We start from the raw sequence: 21,155 nt of genomic DNA on the forward strand, positions 1-21,155 counted from the left end.
GACACAAACAATTTGGGCACCGGAGGAGTGAGATGCCGCTTTTCCATTCCCCTTTCTTCCCCTGTGAGAAGGGCTTTGCCCATGTCATCCGCTGTCACTGGGTGAGGAATAGCACGTGCCACCCAAACCCCCCTTCTCCTCCAGCCTCGGCACCCCAGGAAATCCTGCCTCCGCGCGGCACCGGGCGCTGTCGTCTGCAGCAGCTTCTCTCTGCGATGGCAGGAGGTGAAGCAAAGCCAGGGCCGCTGCCGCCATCCCCCCCCGCGTCCCTCAGTAGGAATGCTGCGCCGGTGGTGGTGGGGACAATGCAAAAGCAGATGGTGTGCCAGGAGCCCCGACGTTCCTCGCAGCTGCCAAGGCGGCGTGTCCAGGATTGCCTGCCGCCTCTCCCGCCGCAGTGCCAGCGAGGACCCTGGGGAGGGTCTCCGGTGGGGTAAATCTGTGCAGCTCCGCCAGCTTCAGCCCTGCTTTGGGATGGCTGAGGATTGGAGCTCCCTTAAAAAGCAGCCCTTGCTCTAACATCTCTGGTGTTACCCAGAAATGTGCTGTAGGTATTTCCAAAGCGCCTTATTCCCACCGCCAGCATGTGCCTGTTCGCAGCAGCGTTGCTCTTCATGCTGCAAACCCAGACTGGGCCGTTTTCCTTCCGTCCCCAGGGCTGATCTCAGTCCCCGTTTCACATCTCTGCGCTGCTGGGGTGCTCAGAGGTACTTCCAGCCAGCCCCTTGTTTAAAACCATCCTCTTTCTTTTTTCCCCCAGATTTTAGGTGTGGAGTCAGCAATCTGGCCAGCTTTCCAGTACAATAATAAGATTTTCATTACCTTTGTGCTTGGAGCCCTGATGCTGCAACTCTTTGCGCTGGTTCTTTTGGCTGTGGTTGAACTACCCCCAACCCACGGCAAACAACCCCCCTGCCTGCTCCTGCCAGATGTGCCACAGCTGCAGCAGATCCAGCCAGGCCCAGCGAGGGATCAGTGCCCACCTACCCCCTGCGTGCAAGAAGGGTGTCACCTCGCGCCCGAGTGACAGCCAGCTCAGTCCTTCTCCCCAGGGATTTTATTCCCTTAGCCCCACAGCCCTCACCGCAGGCAGCAGCCACAACAGGCAGCGCTTGAGCAGGGAGGGCTCTCCCGGCACGCTCACTGAGCACCCTGGCCACCAGACGTCCTACGAGCGTGGTCCCCAGGTCCTGCTCTCCCCATGGGCCCTCCTGCCCTTGTTGGCTCCTGCACGGCTCATTTTGGACAAGAAGCAGACGCTTTCCCGGTACCCGGCTCCCACCAGCGACCTCGGAGCAGGCTACAGGTTGGAGTGGCAGAACGGTGCTTCTGGAACGACCGACTCTCCGATGCCTTCAAGGAGGTTGTCCCATTGATCAAACTCCTCTTCCAGGTCTGCACGGGGCAGAGATGGGGACGGGGTTACTCCAGCGATTATCAGCCTGGCTCCAGGCGTAAAGGAGGAGCAGCCACCGGACCCCTTTGCTTTGTGCAACGGGATGGGAAGCACCAAACCCAAACCCAGGCAGGCAGCGGCCGCCCCGCAGCCCCCTGCAAGCAGGGAAGCTCTCGTGCCCTCCCGAGCCCCCGGCCAACGTGCCCTCCACCCCACGCCGTACTGAGATGCCTTTGCAGGAAGGCCAGAGCCGCCCGGCTGGTGATGTCCAGACCCTTGTAGGGGTCGAGGGTCCCCCTTGCGCTGAAGATGCGGCTGATGAGCTTCCCGGTGAGAAAAGTGAAGTCGGTCTGGCTTTGGTGCACAGATCCCCTGGGACAGGGAAGGGATCTGCTTTAGTGAGAGCCGAGGAGAGGTCCTCCTGCTGGGACACAGCTCGTAGGTACTCCCAGGAGGGTACCGGGAGGTGGGTGCCCCCAGCCCCTGACTCACAGGACGGTTATAATCTTTGTCTGGCTGTTTCTGGAGCTCAGCCTCTTCATTTTGGCAATGCTTTCTGGTGTCTGGAACTTCTCGGTGTTGATGAAGAGCACGGGTTTGGGCACCTCCGGGTAGAGCGCGTTCTCCAGGGGGAACATCCAGGCGTCGAGAGCCACCGCACACCTGCAGCAGGACGGACACCCGGCGCTGTTGCCCACACCACGTCTTCCCTTTCCACCGGGATGAGCCACATGTCCCCGGAGCCTCCCACAGCTCCTCGTCCCTGCTGCGGCTTACCTGAAGCCGGGCTCTTTCACCAAAGCCAGCACTGCTGTCACCCCGCCGAAGGAATGGCCCATGACGGCGACTTTGGTCAGATCAATGCTGTCCTGCAAAAAGGAGAAGGCTGAGGAACCTGTGCCCAAACCTCGCTGCAGAAGGTCCCTAATTAGGGGAGAAAAAGCCAAGGGAAGATCAGCAAAGCCCCACTGCTCTGCCCTCTTCAAGGGATGCCGTGTCCCATTTTCACCGCCGGTGCAATGGGAACCGGCTTCCCCGGCGTGCACGGGGGAGAAAAAGGAGAAGAGAGGCACCCAGAAGCCGAGACGTGGAAGGCTGTGGCTCTGCGCAGTCCCTGCTTGTCCTGGGAGGAGAAGTCCCACGTAACAAGGACTGACCCTGCCAGCTAAGGGCACCCAGACCCCCCCTTCGGCCACACGATCCCCCTGGCTGGTCCTTCAGCACCAACAGACCCAGATACCTTCAGCACGGAGAGGTCGAAGTCCTGGTGAAGGATGTTTGGGACAGGTTTACCACTGTTGATGGCCTCGAAGAGCCGGAGCGCTCGCACGCATTCCTCCGCTCTCTGATGAACCTGGGAGTGAGAGTTGCCCCCTCCCCGGTTAACCCAGCTCCTCCATCCCACAGGTTTGGAGCCAGATCCTCCCCCCCCCAGTCCCCCCACACTCATCCCTCTAAAACCACAGTGCTCAGATGCAACCTTTCCCTCTATTTATAATTTATTTCTTATTCACCCTCAGCATTTATGCTCATGGGTTTGTCTTTATATGAAAACTGCTGCTGTTGTTTGTGCAATGCGCCGTGAGGCAGCACATACACAAAAATAAGAGGCTGGGAGGTGATTTAAGACTGCCAAAAGCACCTCCAACCACTACATTTCCTAGAGAGCTTTTCCACAACAAATCTCAACTCGATGTTGTCCTTTTAAACGAGGCAGAAACGAGCAAGGGGCGACCTGTCTCAGCAAGAAACCTTCCTGCTCCCCAGCAAGCAGCTCTCCGGGGTAATCCCGGAGAGACAAAAATCAGAGCGTGAACAAACCCAGCAGCCGGTCCAGAGCCTCGCCAGCCCGCGGTGCTGGGCTGGGCAGAAAGCCCATTTCTCCCCGCGGTGCAGGTGACGTTAAGCATCCGGGAACGCGGCAAAGCCCAGCCCGGCTCCTGCTGGTGTCAGCTGGAGCCAGGCAGAGAAACCCCATGAAACGGAGATAAACAGGTTGAACAGATTTTTCTCAGCTTGCAAGGAGACAGCTCAGCCCCAGCATCACGGCGGTATGGGTTTGGGAAGGGCAGGAGATGAAGACCCCAGGGATGGGGGGCCAGCTCAGCTTGCAGGAGGGATTTCACGCCTGCCCACGTTGCCCACCCTTCACCCCGGTACCTGCTTGTTTCGGAAATAAAACTCCTTCTGCCCTTGGGGCACCCGTTGGTAGGGGATCCACTCCTCTCTCCCAGCCTCCGCCGTGCAGAAATACGTCGCGGAAGCGGAATGGTCCCTGTAGTGGCAGGAGGGCAGGCAGCCGCGTCGTAGGGGCACCGGCAGCTCCCCAGGGCACGATGCCCTGCCAGCCCCGTCACGGCTGCCGAATTCAGTGGGGTCCGGGGGCACCCACCTGTGCTCCAGCGCTGCCACGGCGAAGCCCCAGGATGCCAGCTCCGAGCAGACCGAGGAGTACAGGGTCCTGCCAGGGAGCCGGGGGGGGAGCGGGGTCAGGGCTGCGCTGCCAACGCAAGGCAGGTCCGAGCGGGGCCACGGGGGGCCCAGGACACCCGCGTCCCCATCCTGGCTCTGGCCCTGAGCAGGGGCTCAGCACCCCCAGCCGCGCTCGGGGCTTATCCTACCGAAAGGCTCCCAGGCCGTGGGAGAAGATGACCAGTGGGTACCCACTGCTGCAGGGCTTGAAAGGCCCGTTCCAGCTCACCGGCACTCTGCAGGAGCCTGCGGGGAAGAGAAACCCCCCAGGAAAAGGGGGGAGATGGCATCGGGGTGCTGCTGCTGCAGCAGGTCCCTGCTCCGTTCCATCCCTGCCACCCAGCTCCCCTGAGCATGGGGGACGGGCTTGGTGGCCTTGAACCGCGCTAAGGGAATGGATGTCCAGGGAACAGGGGAGCACCCAGGATGGGGGACGGGGTGCTGGCCGTCCCCTTACCAATGGCGACACTGAGCAGGGGCGCGCACCAGCGCCGGCTGCGGTGGACGAAGTCGGCCAGCCCGCCGCAGTACTCGTAGCGGGGGATCCAGAGCGGCCGCTCGGCCCCTGCCCGGGGCAGGGAGGGGTAGAAGAGGCGGAGGAAGAGCCCCTGGGGGAGAGAGAGGAAGGGGGGACGCGGTGGGGACAGCATGGAGCAGCGGTGGCCATGTCCTCGGCGAGCTCAGCCCTTGCAAATCCCGGCTGGCTGCAGCCGCCATGCTGTGTATGGAAACCCATCCCCATCCCTGTCCCCGTCCCGTACTTGCCGTGTGTGGCCCACCATGACATCCATGCAGCCCACATGGTGAGGGCCCTTCCCCAGGGGCAGCGCCAGCGACTGTGTCCCCCCCATGCTGCCGCGGCCGAGCCTAGGCAGAGGCACAGGGTCAGGGTCCGTCCCCCGCCCGGGGGAACCCCGATTCCGTCCCTTCTCCTTCCCCCACCCCTCTCCTGTTGCCCAGACCCCCGGCATCCCCCCAGCACCTTGCCAGCAAAACCACCGGCAGCAAGAGGAGAAATGAGGGTCCCAATCCCCCCCACCAAATTCCCATGGGTGCGCGCTGCCGGAGCAGGACGGTGGGGCTGACGGCTGGTCGGTGCTCGATGGGGCAGGTGGGGCTGAGCAGGACCTGCCCCATGGCCACCCTGCTGAGGGGCAGCCGTCCCTGTCCCCCCCTGCGCCCCGGGGATGCTGAGGGCTGGGGGGAGGCAGCACGGCCAGACGCTGCAGAGCTGGGGTGGCACAGGGGTTGTGCGAGCAAGGGGTCAGTGTGGGGCTGACATGGCCGTCTGCCAGCCCTGAGCACCCATGGGAGCCACTGAGGACACGGGTGGGGGACACAGAGCCCTGCACCCCCCCCCCAGCCCCCCACACCCTCCAGTGCAGAACTACAGCTCCCAGCAGCCCCCGGGGCTGGGGAACCACAACTCCCAGTATAGCCCTGGCCTGGGACTACACCTCCCAGTATGCGCTGGGTCCCCGGACTACACCTCCCAGTATGCGTTGGGTCCCCGGACTACACCTCCCAGTATCCCCAGCTGAACTACAGCTCCCAGTGCTTCCCAGTGCCCGTCTCCCAGAGCCCTCCCCGCAGCCCCCAGTGCTCCCCCCAGCGCCCCCAGTTACCATCACAGCTCCCAGTACACCTCCCAGCTCCCAGTGCCCCCCAGCTCCACCCCCAGCTCCCAGTGCCCCCTCCAGCTCCCAGTGCCCTCACTTACCCCGCAGCTCCCAGTGCTCCCCAAGAGCTCCCAGTGCCCCCCCACCTCCTCCTGCGGATCGCAGTGTCCCTCCCAAGCTCCCAGTGCTCCCCCAGCTCCCAGTCTCCCTCTGTGCTCCCCAGCTATCAGCACCCCTCCCAGCACCCAGTAGCCCCCATTCCCCCCCTCCCCAGTACCTCCCCGCACTCACCAGTGCACCGGGTCACAGCTCCCAGCACGCACCAGTGCGCCCTGCACTACAGCTCCCAGTGCCACCCGTGCACGTGGACTACAGCTCCCAGTAGTCACCAGTACAGGACACAGGTCCCAGTGCAACATCACAGCTCCCAGTGCTCCCAGTGCAGGCTGCGGCGCCCAGTTCCACCAGTGCAAAACCACAGCTCCCAGTGTCACCAGTGCCAGATGCAGCTCCCAGCCCCACCAGTGCAAAACCACAGCTCCCAGTGCCACCAGTGCCAGATGCAGCTCCCAGCCCCACCAGTGCAAAACCACAGCTCCCAGTGTCACCAGTGCCAGATGCAGCTCCCAGCCCCACCAGCGCAAAACCACAGCTCCCAGTGCCACCAGTGCCAGATGCAGCTCCCAGCCCCACCAGTGCAAAACCACAGCTCCCAGTGCCACCCGTGCACCTGGACTACAGCTCCCAGTAGTCACCAGTACAGGACACAGCTCCCAGTGCTCCCAGTGCAGGCTGCGGCACCCAGTTCCACCAGTGCAAAACCACAGCTCCCAGTGTCACCAGTGCCGGATGCAGCTCCCAGTCCCACCAGTGCAGAACCACAGCTCCCAGTGCCCCCAGTGCGGGGCACAACCCCAGTCCCCCCATCGCTGCCGTGGCCCCTCTGTGGGGAGCTGCGGGGGGCCATGCCCATGGGCAGCACCCTGACCCCGGGGCTGCCCTGTCCCTGTCTGCACCCCAGCTGAGTTCCTGTCCCCCGGGGCTGGAGAGTGTCCCCATGTCCCCCCCAGAGCCCCAAAGGTGTCCCCAGGGCTCCCGCTGCGTCCCCACGTTCCCTGTCCTTTGGTTAATCCGCTTTCTGCAGCTAAAGCGGCCCTTGGCCGGTGGTAATCCCCTCCGCAGCCAGATTAACTCCCCGCGGGGCCGAGCCGGCCCGGCCCAGCAAATAAATATCCAAAGATTTGGTTAAAAACGTCCCTACCAAGCTGCCGCGCACGCAGCCCCGCGCTGGGCTCCCCAGCGTGGTCCCCTGGGTGCACGGGGAAACTGAGGCACAGGCTGGGCACCGAATGGGGCCCTGGGGCTGTCACTGGGTGTGTGTCCCCTGGGTCCCGCTGGGCTGCTGGGGCAGGGAGAGGGGACCCCAGCCCATACCCGCCAGCACAGCCACCCCCGGGTGCCCAGCTGGGGCTGGTGGCACCCTGCCCCATGGCGAGCACCCATCCTGCCCAGAGGCTGGTCCACCTGCAGGCTGAGGCCGGCCAGGTTGTTACACCCATGGATGGGATCCAGCGCCCCGTCGCGTCCCGGCTTGCCCGGCCTGCGGGGAAGGGCGGAGGGTGGCTGGCGCGGCCGGGGATGCCGGGGCAGGGTGGGAGAGGCGAGCCTCGACCTGCCCCTGCTACCCGCTCATGCCCACGCCTGGCTCCCCGCAGTGGGGCTCAGCCCCCCCAGCACCCCCACATCACCCCGGCAGAGGGTCCTGGGTGGAGGTGGTGGGGGCTGCTCAAGGCGGCGAGTCCGGCTGCTGGGGGCCATCCCGCTCTCACCTCCCGTTGAGCCCTGCGGGACAGGGTTGTGGGGGTCCCGCAGGCGAACCCCTGGGCTCCCAGCCATGTGGGTGCTGCTGGGGGGGCGCCGGGGGATGGTTGGCTTTGCTGCTGGCCACGTCCCCCCCACGCCGGGCTCACCCGGTGTCTACAGGGGCTTTTTTAAAGGGATTCACTCGGCCTACGCTCCCGCTCGGATCCTGTTCCGGCCACCCCAACAAGAGTTCTCACAGCCGTGCGCTGTGGATGGCTGATGTGGGGGGGTCAGGCCGGCTGGGACCCCCACCTCTGCCCCGTGGGAGGCTGAACCCCACAGTCCACCACCGGCTTTCCGCCGAGGCCCCGGCTCCCGTGCGCGGATGGGTTTGGAGCTGGGTTTGACTTAGGCAAGAGCTGTCAGGCTGCAGAAGGGCTCGTCCCTCCCGCCCCGTGGTGGGACCCCGGGGGTCGCTGGAGCCTGGGGGTGTCACTGGAGCCCGGGGGTGACACTGGAGCCTGGGGATCACTGGAGCCTGGGGGTGTCATTGGAGCCCGGGGGTGACAGTGGAGCCTGGGGGTCACTGGAGCCCAGGGGTGACATTGGAGCCCGGGGGTGACACTGGAGCCTGGGGGTGACACGGGAGCCCGGGGGTCGCTGGAGTCTGGGGGTGACATTGGAGCCCGGGGGTGTCATTGGAGCTTGGGGGTCACTGGAGCCTGGGGGTGACATTGGAGCCCGGGGGTGACACTGGAGCCTGGGGATCACTGGAGCCTGGGGGTGTCACTGGAGCCCGGGGGTGACATTGGAGCCCGGGGGTCACTGGAGCCTGGGGGTGACATTGGAGCCTGGGGGTGACACGGGAGCCCGGGGGTGTCGCTCGTGGAGGTGTCCCCACCCGTGTTTCTGGCCAATCCCTGCTCCCCATCGCTGCCCCATCGTGACCCCATTGCTGACCTATAACTGCCCCGTCCCCCTGGGGGTTCCCGGGAGGGCTCCAGGGCACAGAGGGGCCGAAGGCAGCCGCACCCGAGGGCCGAGACCAGCGGGACGGGCCGCTCCCCGCCGGGCTCCCCGGCACAGAACGCCCCCGCGAGCAGGGACGCGAGTGGGGACACGGGACGTGGGACGGCCCTCGCGTGGGGTCCCGCAGCGGGCGGGCGGCGCAGGGACCCTGCGGAACCCCGGCCCCCCCCCCCCCCCGCCCCACTCCGGGCACCCCCCCGGCGCGCGGGGAACCCCCGTCCCACGTGGGAGCCCTGCGGGCGGCAGGGCGCGGCCAATGGGAAGGCGCCGCGGGGGGGGGGGCTCCGCGGGGCACGCCCACGGGGGCGAGGGCGACCAATGGGAGGCGGGTGGGCGGGGTCAAGGGCGAATGTTGTGACGGTGGGAGTAGGACGCGGTGTAGCAGATGCCGCGGGGGGGGCACGGAGCGGGGGGGTGATGGACCGGGGGGGGTGATGGACCACGGGGACCGGCCGGGCAGCGAGGCCGGGCACTGACCGGGGGAGAGACTGGCAGGCAAGGGGACAGGGGGACAGCCAGCCCCGGGGGGGGGGCACGGACAGACGGACAGGGGACAGCCAGCCCCGGGAGGGACGGGGACAGACGGACGGACGGGGGACAGCCAGCCCCGGGGGGGGGGCACGGACAGACTGACAGGAGACAGCCAGCCCCGGGAGGGACGGGACAGACGGACGGACGGGGGACAGCCAGCCCCGGGGTGGGGGGGACAGACTGACAGGAGACAGCCAGCCCCGGGAGGGACGGGACAGACGGACGGACGGGGGACAGCCAGCCCCAGGGGGGGGGGGACAGACTGACAGGAGACAGCCAGCCCCAGGAGGGACGGGACAGACGGACGGACAGGGGACAGCCAGCCCCGGGGTGGGGGTGGGACAGACGGACGGACAGGGGACAGCCAGCCCCGGGGTGGGGGTGGGACAGACGGACGGACGGGGGACAGCCAGCCCCGGGGGGGGACAGACAGACGGACGGAGGACAGCCAGCCAGCCCCGGGGGGGGGGACGACAGGCGGCCTGACACGGGGGCAGGCGGACAGGCAGCCACGAGGTGTGCAGGCAGCTGGGGGCTTGCAGAGGCAGGCGGGGGGACACGGGGACAGACAGCCCCACGCAGGGACAGACGGACAAGGTGACAAGGGCGGGGACACACACCCCCCCCCCGCCAGCCTCCCCCGGCCAAGCGCACCCCGCCGGGGGCACCCCCGGGACAGGCGAGAGGCGGGGGAGACCCCCGGGACCGGGGCTGCGCACCGGGAGCGCTGCACCGCGGGCGGGGGGAGCCCGGTAGGGCGGCACGGCGGCTGCTCCGCCGCCGTCCCCGGCCGGGGATGCAGCCCGGAGCCGCGGGGAGCCGCGTAGCGAGACTTCGGGGCACGACAGCCCGAAACCCACCCGGGGCTGCGTGTCCCCAAAGGTAACGGGGGCACCGGGCTTGGAGACGGGGAAGGGGCAGGTTGGCGAGATGGGGGCTCCGGAGGGAGCGGGGGGCTTTATTCCCAGGAGGGGTCTGGGGTGGGGGGTCCCGCTGCGGGGACGTGGGGAGCCACTTGCGGTGACACGGTTGGCGGCGGCAGGACGGCGACGACGTGACCTCTCCCCTTCTCCAGGGACTTGAAGCTGGGCCAAGCGGCGATGGAAGTGTCATTGTCGCGGCACGGGGGCCCAGCGAAGTAAACGCTGCGTCGCAGGGAAGGGAGCGGGACGCCGCTGCACCAAGCTCTGCCGGAGAGAGGGACGGCCCCGAAAAGCCAGCGCAGCCCCGCTCGGAGGGGGCAGCAAGAGGTCCGTGGGGTTCATCCACGCTCCCACGGGCTGCAAGGGCCACGGGACAATACCTGGGGGCTGGGAGCCATCCCACCGCCCGCTTGGGGTTCGGGACATCAGCCTTTCGACCGCACTTCGGTGCCCCTCCGAGCCCGATGAGGAGCCGGGGCCGCAGGTGAACCTATGCAGACCAGGAAGAAATACATTTTCCTGACTTTCCTTGCCTCGTGGCTCCTGCTTTTCTTCTTTGGAGGAGACCAGCTGCGCCGTTTCGCTTTCTTTTCCGGGAGGAAAGCCGAAGCCCGGAGGAACTGGCCCCACTGGACGGATCGGTCCCTCCTCAAAAGCTTTGCGGATCCCGAGGAGCTCCAGAGGGATGGGGACCCCTCGCTGCCATCGCCCCGGCAGCGGCGGGCGGTGCGGCTGAGCGTCTACAAGAACAGCAGATGCCGGATGGAAACCTGCTTTGACTTCTCCAGGTGCGAGAAGCACGGCTTCAAAGTCTTCACCTACCCCCGGGAGAGGGACCAGCCCCTCTCGGAGAGTTACGGCAAAATCCTCGCCTCCATCGAGCGCTCTCGCTACTACACCCCGAACCCCGAGGAAGCCTGCCTCTTCATCCTCAGCATCGACACGCTGGACCGCGACCATCTCTCGGGTCAATACGTCCATAACGTCGATGAGAAAATCCGCGGCTTCCCGCTCTGGAATGGCGGCCGTAACCACCTCATCTTCAACCTCTACTCAGGCACTTGGCCCAATTACACCGAGGACCTGGGTTTCGACATCGGCCAGGCCATCCTGGCCAAAGCCAGCTTCTACACCGAGAGCTTCAGGCCCGGCTTCGACATCTCCATCCCTCTCTTCTCCAAGGACCACCCGCAGCGTGGCGGGGAGAAGGGGTGGTTGTATCAGGACTCGATTCCCCCCAAAAAGAAATACTTGTTGGTGTTCAAGGGGAAGCGGTACCTGACCGGCATCGGCTCCGGCACCAGGAACGCGCTGCACCACATCCACAACGGGAAGGACATCGTCTCGCTCACCACCTGCAAGCACGGCAAGGACTGGGAGAAGCACAAGGACACGCGCTGCGACAAGGATAACGTCGACTATGAAAAGTGAGTCAGAGATGGGGTGGGAGAGGGGGTCTGGCCGGGGGGGGACACCCCAGAAATATTCCTGCTCCTCTGCAGAGCGCAGCCGTGCCCGTCTGAGGTGGCTGGACCTCCAGATGTGGGGAGAGAGGAAAGTTTTTGGCTCTCCTGAAACAGATGGGGGTTTAATTTCCATAGTGGGGAGCGAGGTGCTGGTTGTTCTGGGCTTTCCTGTTCTGTATTAAAGTTCGAGTCATCTGGCGAGAGCGGCTCTTATCTGCAATCACCGCGGCTGCCTCTAATACGATTTCCCTTTTTCCTAACGCTGATGAATGATGCTTTTCTTCTCCCCCCTCCTGCCCTCCCCTAACATAAATGTTTATCTTGGAGATGAGCCTGAAACATCCCCCCCTCACTGGCTCCACTAAAAATCCCGCAAAATTGGCGGGTGCTTGGGCATCCCAGTGTGGGCGGCCCCGAGCTCACCCGGACGTGGTGGGGTGTGCGGGGGGTCCCCCTGCGTCCCCTCTCGCCGGCGCTGCAAACGGGGATGGTGGTGGCAGCATGTGATGGACCCTGGTGGAAAAATTGGAGGGACAAAGTCCTGAGAGTTTGGGGGGCCCCGTGCTGCGGGGACGCATGCCGGCTCCTCGCCTCCCTGTCCCGCTGCTTGGGACCCGTCACCAGCTAGCTGCCCGGTCACCAGCACAGACTCCGTCCCACGGGCGATGGGCAGGTCCCTGTCCCACTACCTGGGGACGTCCCGCAGCCACCTGTCCGGAGAGCAGATGGGGAGAGGCCACGTTGGGTATCATCCACAAAGCGTCTTAGGAGGTGCCGGGAGGTAAAAGTGGAGCTGGGGTGCTGCGGTCACCGGGATTAGCCGGGGCTTCAGGGTGGCTTGGGCACTGCATGGCCCCATCCGGTGGGTGCCACCAGCCCGGCAGGGTCAGCCCCCTGCGGCGGAGCTTTTTGGGGACGGGGCATCGCAGGACGCTGAGAGATACCGCAGGCTGGTGGGACGGGGGGCCCAAGGTCAGCCCTGCGCCGTGCTGAGGCGCGGTGGGACGGGAAATCCCCCTCCCGCCCAGCCCAGGTAATCCCCTAATGCTGTTTGCGAGTACAGGGAGATTTACACCTCGCCCAGGACGGCTTTAGGCAGCAGATAGATGGGGAACACGTGGCGCAGGGCAGCGTGCTCGCGCGTGACCCCGCGCCTCCGCCGTCCCACTCGTCCCCATAGGACACCCGGGAAAAAAGCCATCGGCGTCTCCGTCACGCTGGGCCAGCTCTGCCCGACCTCGCGCGGGGGATTTATGCCCTCCTGCCCCGGGGAGAAGGTGTCCCCAGACCCAGAGCTGGCACGGTGGCAGGGTGACGATGGGGACAGGCCAATGGGGAGGCAAAGTGTTGCCCAGTGCATTGGGGACATCTCCATTTGCTCAGGGGTGGCGGAGGGCAGCACCGGGAGCAGAGGAAGGCCTTGCTGGGGGCTCCATCACCCTCCTCGTTCCCGGGGGGGCTGCCGAAAACAAACCAGTTCTGTGCCCTGATAAAGGGTGGCTTGTAGCAGCGCCGCGGTCCAGCCCCACTGCGGACTGCCCCCCGTTTTAAAGCAATCAAAGAGGGTTGGGAAAGGCTCTCTGGAGCTGACGGGTCCCCCGGCGGCACCGTGCCTGGCCGGAGACACGGAGGGGCCAGGCAGAGGGAGCGCGGCGGGCGCCCATCCCGGCTCCTAACAAAACAAGGAAGCCCTGACGGCGTGATTACCCGGAAACCGCAGCGCGTCAGGAGCGAAGTATTTCCATCGGGAGGTTTTGGCCCCGCAGCCCGGCCGGCGCCAGCCTCCCCGCGACGGCTGCCTGCGAGGGGAGGCTGCCCACGGCTGCTCTGCTCCCCAGGACGTATCCTGCTGCCCGCCCAGCCCGGCAGTGGGAATGGCCCCGCAGAGGTGCTGGAGGTCATGGCCAGGCTGTGGTCCCCAAGGAGCAGGTGGCAGCAGGGCTGCCCCAAGGGCAAGCCCCGGGGACGTGGCCGTCACCGCTGTGGTTTCATGGGGGGTCTGAGCCCTGTTTGAGCCACCCTCGCCCCTCCAGCAGGTCCCTCGGCCAGGAGCTGGGGTGTTAATGGGGCAGGGTGCGCTCATGGGGTTTTCGGCACCCATTGGAGACATTGGGGTGGTTCATCTGGGTGTGGGTTTTGATCATAAAACTTTGTGCCTTGCGGCAGATTTCCTACATCCCAGGGTGCTGGGATGCTCCAGGGTGCTCCAGCACCCATGGAGGGGACATGTCCTCAACCCCCAGGTTGGTACCAGCCCTACATCCTCACCGCGGGGAGACCCTTCCCCCTGGGGACCAGCACACTTCAAGCAGCGCTTGGCCTCGCAGCCCCCCCGGCCAGACCATGCGCGTCCCCCCCGGCCCATCCAGGACCCAGCTGCCCCATCCCTCCCTCCCTGCGGGCAGGAACAGACGGGGTCTGTCCCGACCTAATGTCAATATTGGATTTTCCGGCGCGGTTGCAGGGACCCGGCAGCGGACGCGCCTCTCCCCACCGGCCACACAGAAGGGGCTTTCATAGCCCCACGGCGCGAGCCCAGCCCGGGGAGGGGGCACGCTGCCTGCACCCCTGCGGGCAGCCGGCCCTCTGCCCCCGCCGAAACGCTGCCAGGGCAGGCAGGGCCAGTCCTGCCCGGCAAGTCTGGGCACGGCAGAGGAGTCACCGCAGTTTCGGGCTTGGGGGTTTGGGCGCTGGCTTTGCATGGGGTTTCATTACAGGCGGGCGGAGGCAGCTGGGTAACACCACGGAAAGCCAAGCGCTGCCTGGGAACCGGGGTGCTATCCTGACCCCCCTCTTCAAGCCAAATTTGGTTTCTGGCTCTGCCACATGTTCCCTTTCCGGCTGTGGACACGTCCCTCCATCATCCAGGGCATCTCTGCTCCACTGGTCCCGCAGAGCCGGGGCTGTTCAGAGCCAAAATCATCCCTGATCAATCCTAGCACTGCCCTGGGCTGGTCCCGTGCCCCCCAGAAGGGATGCTCAGCCTTGCCGGGTGCCAGCAAGACCCCCCGGGATGGTCATGGGTTGTGGGGGGGCTGTGTCTGACCCCCACCCCATCTCCCATCCCAGGTTTGACTACCAGGAGCTGCTGCACAACTCCACTTTCTGCATCGTGCCCCGGGGCAGGCGCTTGGGCTCCTTCCGCTTCCTGGAGGCTCTGCAGGTATGGGATGGGTGGGGGGGACGGGGGACCTTCACCCCGGCATCTGGGGGGCTCTGTCCCAGCCTGTCTGGGGTCCCACCGCAGGCTGCCTGCATCCCCGTGCTGCTGAGCGACGGCTGGGAGCTGCCCTTCGCCGAGGCCATCGACTGGGGCAAAGCCGCCGTCATGGGCAATGAGAGGCTGCTGCTACAGGTACTGCGGCCGGATCCTGCCCCACGCTGGACACGAGGGACCCCCCCGTAATGACTCCAGTGGTGGTGGAGCCCCCAGTCGAGCCTGGGGGTGAAATCTCCGCAACCGAGCCTGGCAGCCATCCCACAGGAGGATGCAGGGGGGTCTCATCCAGCCCGGAGGGGGGGTTCTGTCCCAGCCGCAGCCCTGAGGCATCGTTTAGTCTCGGGGGGCTGTTGAGCATCTCCCCAGACCCAAAGCCCTTGGGGGTCCTGGGCCAGATCCCGCTTCAGGGAGAGGAGGTGGCAGAGCCGCAGCGGGGCAGTGGCGCAGCATCCTTGGCCGGGGGATGTCCGTTGGGACGGCGTGGAGGTGGCGGAGGCAAGGCAGCCCTGCCGGGGGGCTTGGGGGGGGCCGTGGTGAGAAACCAGCTCCCCCCCGGGCCGGTACAGATCCCCTCCGTCGTCCGCTGCATCCACCCGGAGCGCGTGCTGGCTTTCCAGCAGCAGACCCAGTTCCTCTGGGACGCGTACTTCTCCTCCGTCGACAAGATCGTGCACACCACACTGGAGGTGAGTCCCCCCCCCAACCCCCTCCAGCCCCTGGGGTCACAACTGGAGTGCTGAGAGCATCTCTCTGGCCTCTGGCAGATCATCAAGGACCGGCTGCTCCCGCACCGATCCCGATCCCGCTTCCTCTGGAACGCGCTGCCCGGGGGGCTCCTGGCCCTGCCGGACTTCTCCACTCACCTCGGGGACTTTCCCTTCTACTACCTGCAGCATGGTAGGACCCTGCCTGCCCCAGCTGAGCACGGCAAACTCAGTGCATGCCACAACACCTACCCTCTCCCCGCCTTTTTCAGGCTCCAGCCCATCTGAGAAGTTCACGGCTTTCATCCGGGCGGTCTCGCCGGCGGGCTCCCTCTCCCAGCCCATCCTCAGGCTCATCCAGGCCGTCTCCGGATCCCAGTACTGCGCCCAGGTGCGGGGAGCTGAGCCCTGCGCCGCTCGGTGCAGCTCCCAGGGATGCAGCGGGAGGGATGGGGCAGGGTCCCAAGGGCTGGGAAGGGCATGGGTGGGTTTAGGGGTGGGAGGGGGTGGCTGATGGTGTCACCCTTGGGTGGGCAGAGCTGTCTCCCCAGCCCAGCGGGGTGGAGGTGGGACCACCTGTGGGTTTATTCTGGTCCAAACTGCCATGAGATGGTTTGGGGATAAGCTGGGCTGGAGCAGGTCCTGCTGCGGGGCTGGGGAGGTCTTAGCCATGGCCACCCTGCAAACACCGATGCACCAACGCACCAGCCCAGCCAAACACCCCCGGACACGCCGGTCCTCCCCCTCCGCAGATCCTGGTGCTGTGGAGCTGCGAGAAGCCACCGCCGCCGAGCGGGAAATGGCCCCAGACCGCTGTGCCTCTGACCGTCATCCAGGGCCGGGGGAAGGTGAGAGGAGCCGGGATGCAGGCAGGGAGCCGGGACACAGGCAGGGAGCTGGGGCACCCACCCCATGGCACATCCCAACCCGATTTTCCACCCCCTGGTAGCTCAGCGACCGCTTCTTCCCCTACGCGGCCATCCAGACGGACGCCGTGCTGAGCCTGGACGAGCACACCAGCCTCTCGACCAGCGAGGTGAGGCCATGGGCACCGTGGTTCCTGCCCCCATGGAGCTGGGGCAACCCCTGTGCTGAGACGGGAAGGAGTCTCAGTGGTCACCATGGGGCTGTCAGGGAGCGGTGCCCGCTGTCACCGTGTCCCCACGGCACACCTCTGGGGGAAGGCAGGGGTGGCGGTGAGCCCCCTCCCACGGGTTCCCGCAGCCCGGTGACACCGTCCCCTGTCCCGTGCCAGGTGGACTTTGCCTTCGTGGTGTGGCGCAGCTTCCCCGAGCGCATCGTGGGCTTCCCCGCACGGAGCCATTTCTGGGACCCCGAGCAGAGGCGCTGGGGTTACACCTCCAAGTGGACCAACGAGCTTTCCATCATCCTCACCGCCGCCGCCTTCTACCACAGGTACCCAGCCGGGGAGGGGCCGGCAGGGCGAGGGGCTCGGCCGCATCCTGCCCCCCCTCGCTCCCTCCCCCAGGTATTATCACAGCCTCTTCACGGAGTACCTGCCGGCGGGGCTGCGGGAGCTGGTGGATGGCTTGGCCGCCTGCGAGGACATCCTGATGAATGTCCTCGTGGCCGCCGTCACCAAGCTGCCGCCCATCAAGGTCACCCAGCGGAAGCAGCACAAGGAGACCGTGCCCCAGCAGGTAGGGTGCAAGGATGAGGATGTGGGGAACCCCCCGGCCGGGGAGCGGAGCCCCTCACCGCCGCGCTCCCCTCCTGCCAAGGTGAAGGGCACGGCGGGGGCGGCCGGCAGCCGGCGTTTCTCCCAGCGGCAGGACTGCCTCAACCAGCTGGCGGACTGGTTCGGCTACATGCCCCTCGTGTCCTCCCAGCTGCGCCTCGACCCCGTCCTCTTCAAGGACCAGGTCTCCGTCCTACGCAAGAAATACCCACGCTTGGAGAAACCCTGAGGGCTGCCGGGGATCGGGGTCGGGGCCGGCCCTGGGTGCCCCGTTCCCGGTGCACGGAGCCCTTCCGGAGCAGGCGGTTGCTGCCGATGGGGTTTTACTCGTTATTGGGTTTTACCAGTAGAATAAAGGTGGGTGGAGAGGCAGAGTCCAGCCGGTGGCTGTAGGATGCCGGGGAGCAGTCTGTGCCCGGCGGGGAGCACCGGGAGCCCTGGCCGTTTGGTGCACCGGTGCTTCTGCCATTGGCAGCCGCCTGGGCACCCTGGGAATCACCCATGCGGCGCCCGCCTGCGCACGCAGCCCCCCGGCCCTGCGGGAAGGGCGAGTTCTTTGGCTTCCCGAGGGCAAACAGAGGAGCGATAAGAGGCGAGAGCAGAGCGAGTGTGTCCTCCCTCCCCCCGGCTAGGATGGGTCCCCCCGCAGCCCCCAGGCACCCCAGCACCCCCTTGCCTCCCAGCGCCCCCCAAAGAAGGGAAAAGGGTCGTTTCAGCTGCCTTTCCCCCCAGCTGAATCTAAATAGGGAAAATTAAGGCTGCTGGCCTCCCACAGTGGCTCTCCTCCGGCTGCCGCAGCTGTGAGTCTGTCCTTGCTGCCTTCCCTCCTAGCAGACACCCAAGATAACACCCCGGCGGTGCCAGACCCAACATCCCCCCCTGCACGCACCCAGCCCTTTGCTCCACTTTATTTTCCACAAGTGAAAAGTCCCCCCTGGGAGACGAGGGGGCTGCCGGGGGGGGGCTCAGTCACGGGGGGGCTGGCACTCCCGGCAGTCCCGCATCTCCTCGGAGTAGCTCTCCACCTGGATGGTGGTGGTGTGGAAGTGGAAGGTGCCTTGCAGCCGGGAGCTGGCCTCCTCCAGCACCTCCTGCGCGCTGGCACCCGCGTCTGCAAGGAGCAAGGGAGGGGATGTTGGGGTGTGGGTGACACCCGAATCTCTCCGCCCCCCCGCCATCACTTCCCCGGGGAGCGACACTCACTGATGGCGATGTGCACTGAGAGCAGCGGCTGCGCCGCCGTCAGCGCCCAGATGTGGAGGCTGTGCACGGCCTCCACCCCCCCCACCGCCAGCAGCGTCTCCCGCACGGCGTTGAAGTCCATCCCTTTGGGGGTGCCTGGGGAGGGAGAGGGGCAGGCGCTGGAGGGACAGGGGCTGCCACACCCATGGGTGGCCCCACAGCCCGGACCCCCCGGTGGGTCCCTACCCTCCATGAGGACGAGGAGGACGTCGCGGAGGATGGTCAGCGTCGTCCCCAGCACCAGCGCAGAGAAAAGGAAGGTGCAGATGGGATCCACGTACTTGTACTCGGGCTGGAGGGGGTGGGAGAGGGTGAGGCAGCTCCGGTGCTGTCATCCCACCCTAAATCCCCATCGGCACCAGTGGAGAGGGGACACAGTCCCCTCCGTCTCATCCCTGTGCCTGGCCAGGGCTGGCTGAAGCCGCTGTCCCCGTGTCCCCATCCCCAGCATCCCCTTTGCCCCCAGTAACCACCCAGACCTTAAAGAAGATGATGTACGACGCAATGAGGACGCCAACGCTCTGCAGCAGGTCCCCCACGACGTGGACGAAGGCGGCACGGACGCTGGCGTTGGGCTGCTCACCGGCAGCCCCGTGGCTGTGCCCGTGCCCTGTCTGGTGCAGGGCCACCCCCATCCTGCGGGCAGGGCAATGGTGACATCCCTGGGGCCACCGGGCACGGGACGGGGGGACACCCGCGGAGGACGAGAGCTGGCCGTACGTACACGATGTTGACAGCCACGGCGCAGGCAGAGGTGATGAGCATGACATCACCCTCGATGTCGTAGTCGGCTGAAAGCAGGCGCTGGGCCGCCAGATAGACCAGGACGCCCGTCACCACCCAGATGGAGAGCACGGAGAGCAGGGCCCCCAGGATCTCTGTGGAGAGGAGCCCCCCCATCCCACATTGCCGCTTCGCTGCCACACCAAGCCTTAGCACCCTCCCAGCCTCCCCGGCAGCACCGGGGCTCAGGGTGAGCACCCGGCACCCATCCCCGGGGTTGCTCCCTGCGTGGGGATGGCGGTGCCTCTGCCCTGCCCTGTCCGTGCACGTGGTGCTGGGGCTTTGCCAGGGCTCCCCGTGCTCCCCAGGGTTCCCCGAGGCACCCGGTCTCCGTGGGGAGGGCACCCTGGGATGCTCCGAGCGCTCCCCGGGGTCCCCAGGAGCCAGAGGGCAGCCCTGGGGGTGGTGCCACCCCGTTACCTGCCCGGTGCCAGCCGAAGTTCATGGTTTTGGTGGGGGGACGTGAGGACACCCAGAGCGCGAAGAGGCTGATCATGATGCTGGCGAAGTCCGTCAGGAGGTGGGCCGCGTCCGTCAGGATGGCCAGGCTGTCTGCCAGGTACCCGCCTGCGGAGAGGGGGCGGCGGGGGCATCGGCGGGTGGTCCCAGTCCGAGCCGGGCACAGACCAGGTCACCCCATGCCGCAGTGGGGGCCCCACTGGGAGCTTCAACCTGCCGAAAAGCAACGGGGAGCCCTGCCTGCACCCTGCCTGCACCCGTGGCGGGGAATCAGGACAAGAGGGGCTGCGGGTCCCCCATGGGGACCACCCCGTCCGGACACTGCACCCACCACTCACCCACAGCTTCTCCCACCATGAAGACAAGGCAGATGCCGGCAGCCAGGTAGAGCTTCCTGCGTGCTCGCTGCTGCTGGCCGGGGTGGCCGGCGTCCCCCCGCGCGTGGCAGTGCCGGCTGTGCCGTGCCCCCAGCTCCAGGGCGGGTGCCTGTCCCTGCACCGAGTTGTGCCCGTTCTTTTGCGTGGCCCCCAGGTAGGACCTGCCAGGGAGAGGGGTGGTCAGGGGCCAGAGCGGGGAGCCTGGGAGAATTTTGGGGAGCTGGTTGGACCCTGAATACTCCCCCCCAGCCCCTTCCCCAGCCAGATGCCTCCAGCGGACCCCACCTGGGAGCCCCAGAGGGAAGAGGGGACACCACGTCCCCAGCCCCCCCGGGCACCCCCTTACCCGGCTGCACCCTCGCTCAGCAGGTGCTGCTTCTCCTCGCCGGCTGCCATCCTCCTCCGGGCCGGGGGGCCAGGGCAGGTGACCCCGGTGCGTGGCCAGCGCTGGTGGCAGCCGGTGGCCGGTGGCCTCGGCCCGTGTGAAGTGCCGGGGACTCGTGTGCAAAGCCCTGCCGGGGGAAGGGAGGGCCAGGCCGGCTGCAAAGCACCCACGGCCGCCTGCCCCAGGGTGGGCTTGCTCACCCAGCACCCAGGGGTCTGCTGGTGGAGGGGGGGGATTGCCCTGGGACCCCCCATGGGCACCCCTCAGGAACCGCGCAGCAGGGCGTGGATGCAGCCCCTGAGTTGGGGGGGGCACAGAGCATCCCCTGTCCCCCCCTAAAGGCACCCTGTGACCCCCCTCCCCGCTCCGGGGAGCCCTCGGGCCCCCCCAGTTTAGATCCAGCTGTGGAGCAGCCATGTGACGGATAAGCCTGGGGCCAGATCCCCCCACGGCAGTGACTCCTGCCCACCCCCCCGGGGGAGCAGCACTAATTGCCCTGGGGCTAATTGCAGTCGTGGCACAGCCCAGAGCACCGCCGTGGGCGCTGCCTCAGTTTCCCCTTGGCCAGGTGCCGAGCCAGGCTTATGTTTTTGCAGGAGAAAATAATTTGTGGTCTATTTTTGCATTCACGGTGTATTTTTGCAGTCATGTGAGCTCAGCCGGCAGCAAACCAGCAGCTCGATGCTGAGGCCGTCCCTGTTTCGGACCCTGGCACAGCCCGGAGCATCCTCTCCCACCCTGCTGCATCCCCAAACCCGGGTGAGCGCTGGCCCCGGGCACCCCATCGCCAGGAGATAAATCCTGCCGGGTGCCGACCTGTTACATCCCCGGGCGGGTGGCCAGGCGCGGGGTGTCAGCGCTGCCGGAGGTGCTAATGAGGCCGAAAATTAAGTGTTGGACCGGGAGGCGTCCCTCTGCCGCGCTGGGTGCTGGCAGGGACACCAGTGATGGCACCAGCCCAGCAAACCTACCTGCATCCCCAGCACCCATCGCGGGGCCGGCAAGCTGAAAACGAGAGGCGAGGGGAAAAAAAACACCCAAACCACC

At 66.4% G+C, this 21,155-nt stretch overlaps 3 protein-coding genes across 4 annotated transcripts; 1 reads left to right on the forward strand and 2 right to left on the reverse strand.

The window, feature by feature from the left end:
- Positions 1 to 1,089: 1,089 nt before the first annotated feature.
- PAFAH2 (platelet activating factor acetylhydrolase 2) lies at positions 1,090 to 4,719 on the reverse strand. The gene is made up of 10 exons (XM_059830856.1): positions 4,630 to 4,719; positions 4,326 to 4,476; positions 4,018 to 4,114; positions 3,789 to 3,857; positions 3,557 to 3,671; positions 2,637 to 2,750; positions 2,174 to 2,265; positions 1,889 to 2,059; positions 1,620 to 1,768; positions 1,090 to 1,395 (listed from the first exon to the last, which is right to left on the reverse strand). Exons 1-10 carry the CDS (start codon positions 4,717 to 4,719, stop codon positions 1,301 to 1,303), a joined length of 1,143 nt encoding a protein of 380 aa, XP_059686839.1. The 3' UTR covers positions 1,090 to 1,300.
- Positions 4,720 to 9,964: 5,245 nt separating this feature from the next.
- On the forward strand, positions 9,965 to 17,146 carry EXTL1 (exostosin like glycosyltransferase 1). Of its 2 annotated transcripts, XM_059830766.1 has the most exons (11): positions 9,965 to 11,200; positions 14,309 to 14,402; positions 14,487 to 14,594; positions 15,026 to 15,145; positions 15,224 to 15,356; positions 15,436 to 15,554; positions 15,916 to 16,011; positions 16,113 to 16,199; positions 16,419 to 16,579; positions 16,653 to 16,824; positions 16,906 to 17,146. In XM_059830766.1, the coding sequence occupies exons 1-11, from the start codon at positions 10,266 to 10,268 to the stop codon at positions 17,089 to 17,091; spliced, it is 2,211 nt and encodes a 736-aa protein (XP_059686749.1). In that variant the 5' UTR covers positions 9,965 to 10,265; the 3' UTR covers positions 17,092 to 17,146. The 2 variants fall into 2 exon arrangements, with proteins under 2 accessions (XP_059686749.1, XP_059686748.1); XM_059830765.1 differs by having other exon boundaries at positions 16,653 to 17,146.
- A 681-nt stretch (positions 17,147 to 17,827) lies between these two features.
- SLC30A2 (solute carrier family 30 member 2) lies at positions 17,828 to 20,119 on the reverse strand. The gene is made up of 8 exons (XM_059830663.1): positions 20,070 to 20,119; positions 19,685 to 19,884; positions 19,308 to 19,454; positions 18,829 to 18,982; positions 18,584 to 18,740; positions 18,291 to 18,396; positions 18,066 to 18,200; positions 17,828 to 17,973 (listed from the first exon to the last, which is right to left on the reverse strand). The coding sequence occupies exons 1-8, from the start codon at positions 20,117 to 20,119 to the stop codon at positions 17,828 to 17,830; spliced, it is 1,095 nt and encodes a 364-aa protein (XP_059686646.1).
- Between the last annotated feature and the right edge of the window lie 1,036 nt (positions 20,120 to 21,155).

This window comes from Gavia stellata, chromosome 29, assembly GCF_030936135.1.
Source record: "Gavia stellata isolate bGavSte3 chromosome 29, bGavSte3.hap2, whole genome shotgun sequence".
Classification (NCBI taxonomy): domain Eukaryota; kingdom Metazoa; phylum Chordata; class Aves; order Gaviiformes; family Gaviidae; genus Gavia; species Gavia stellata.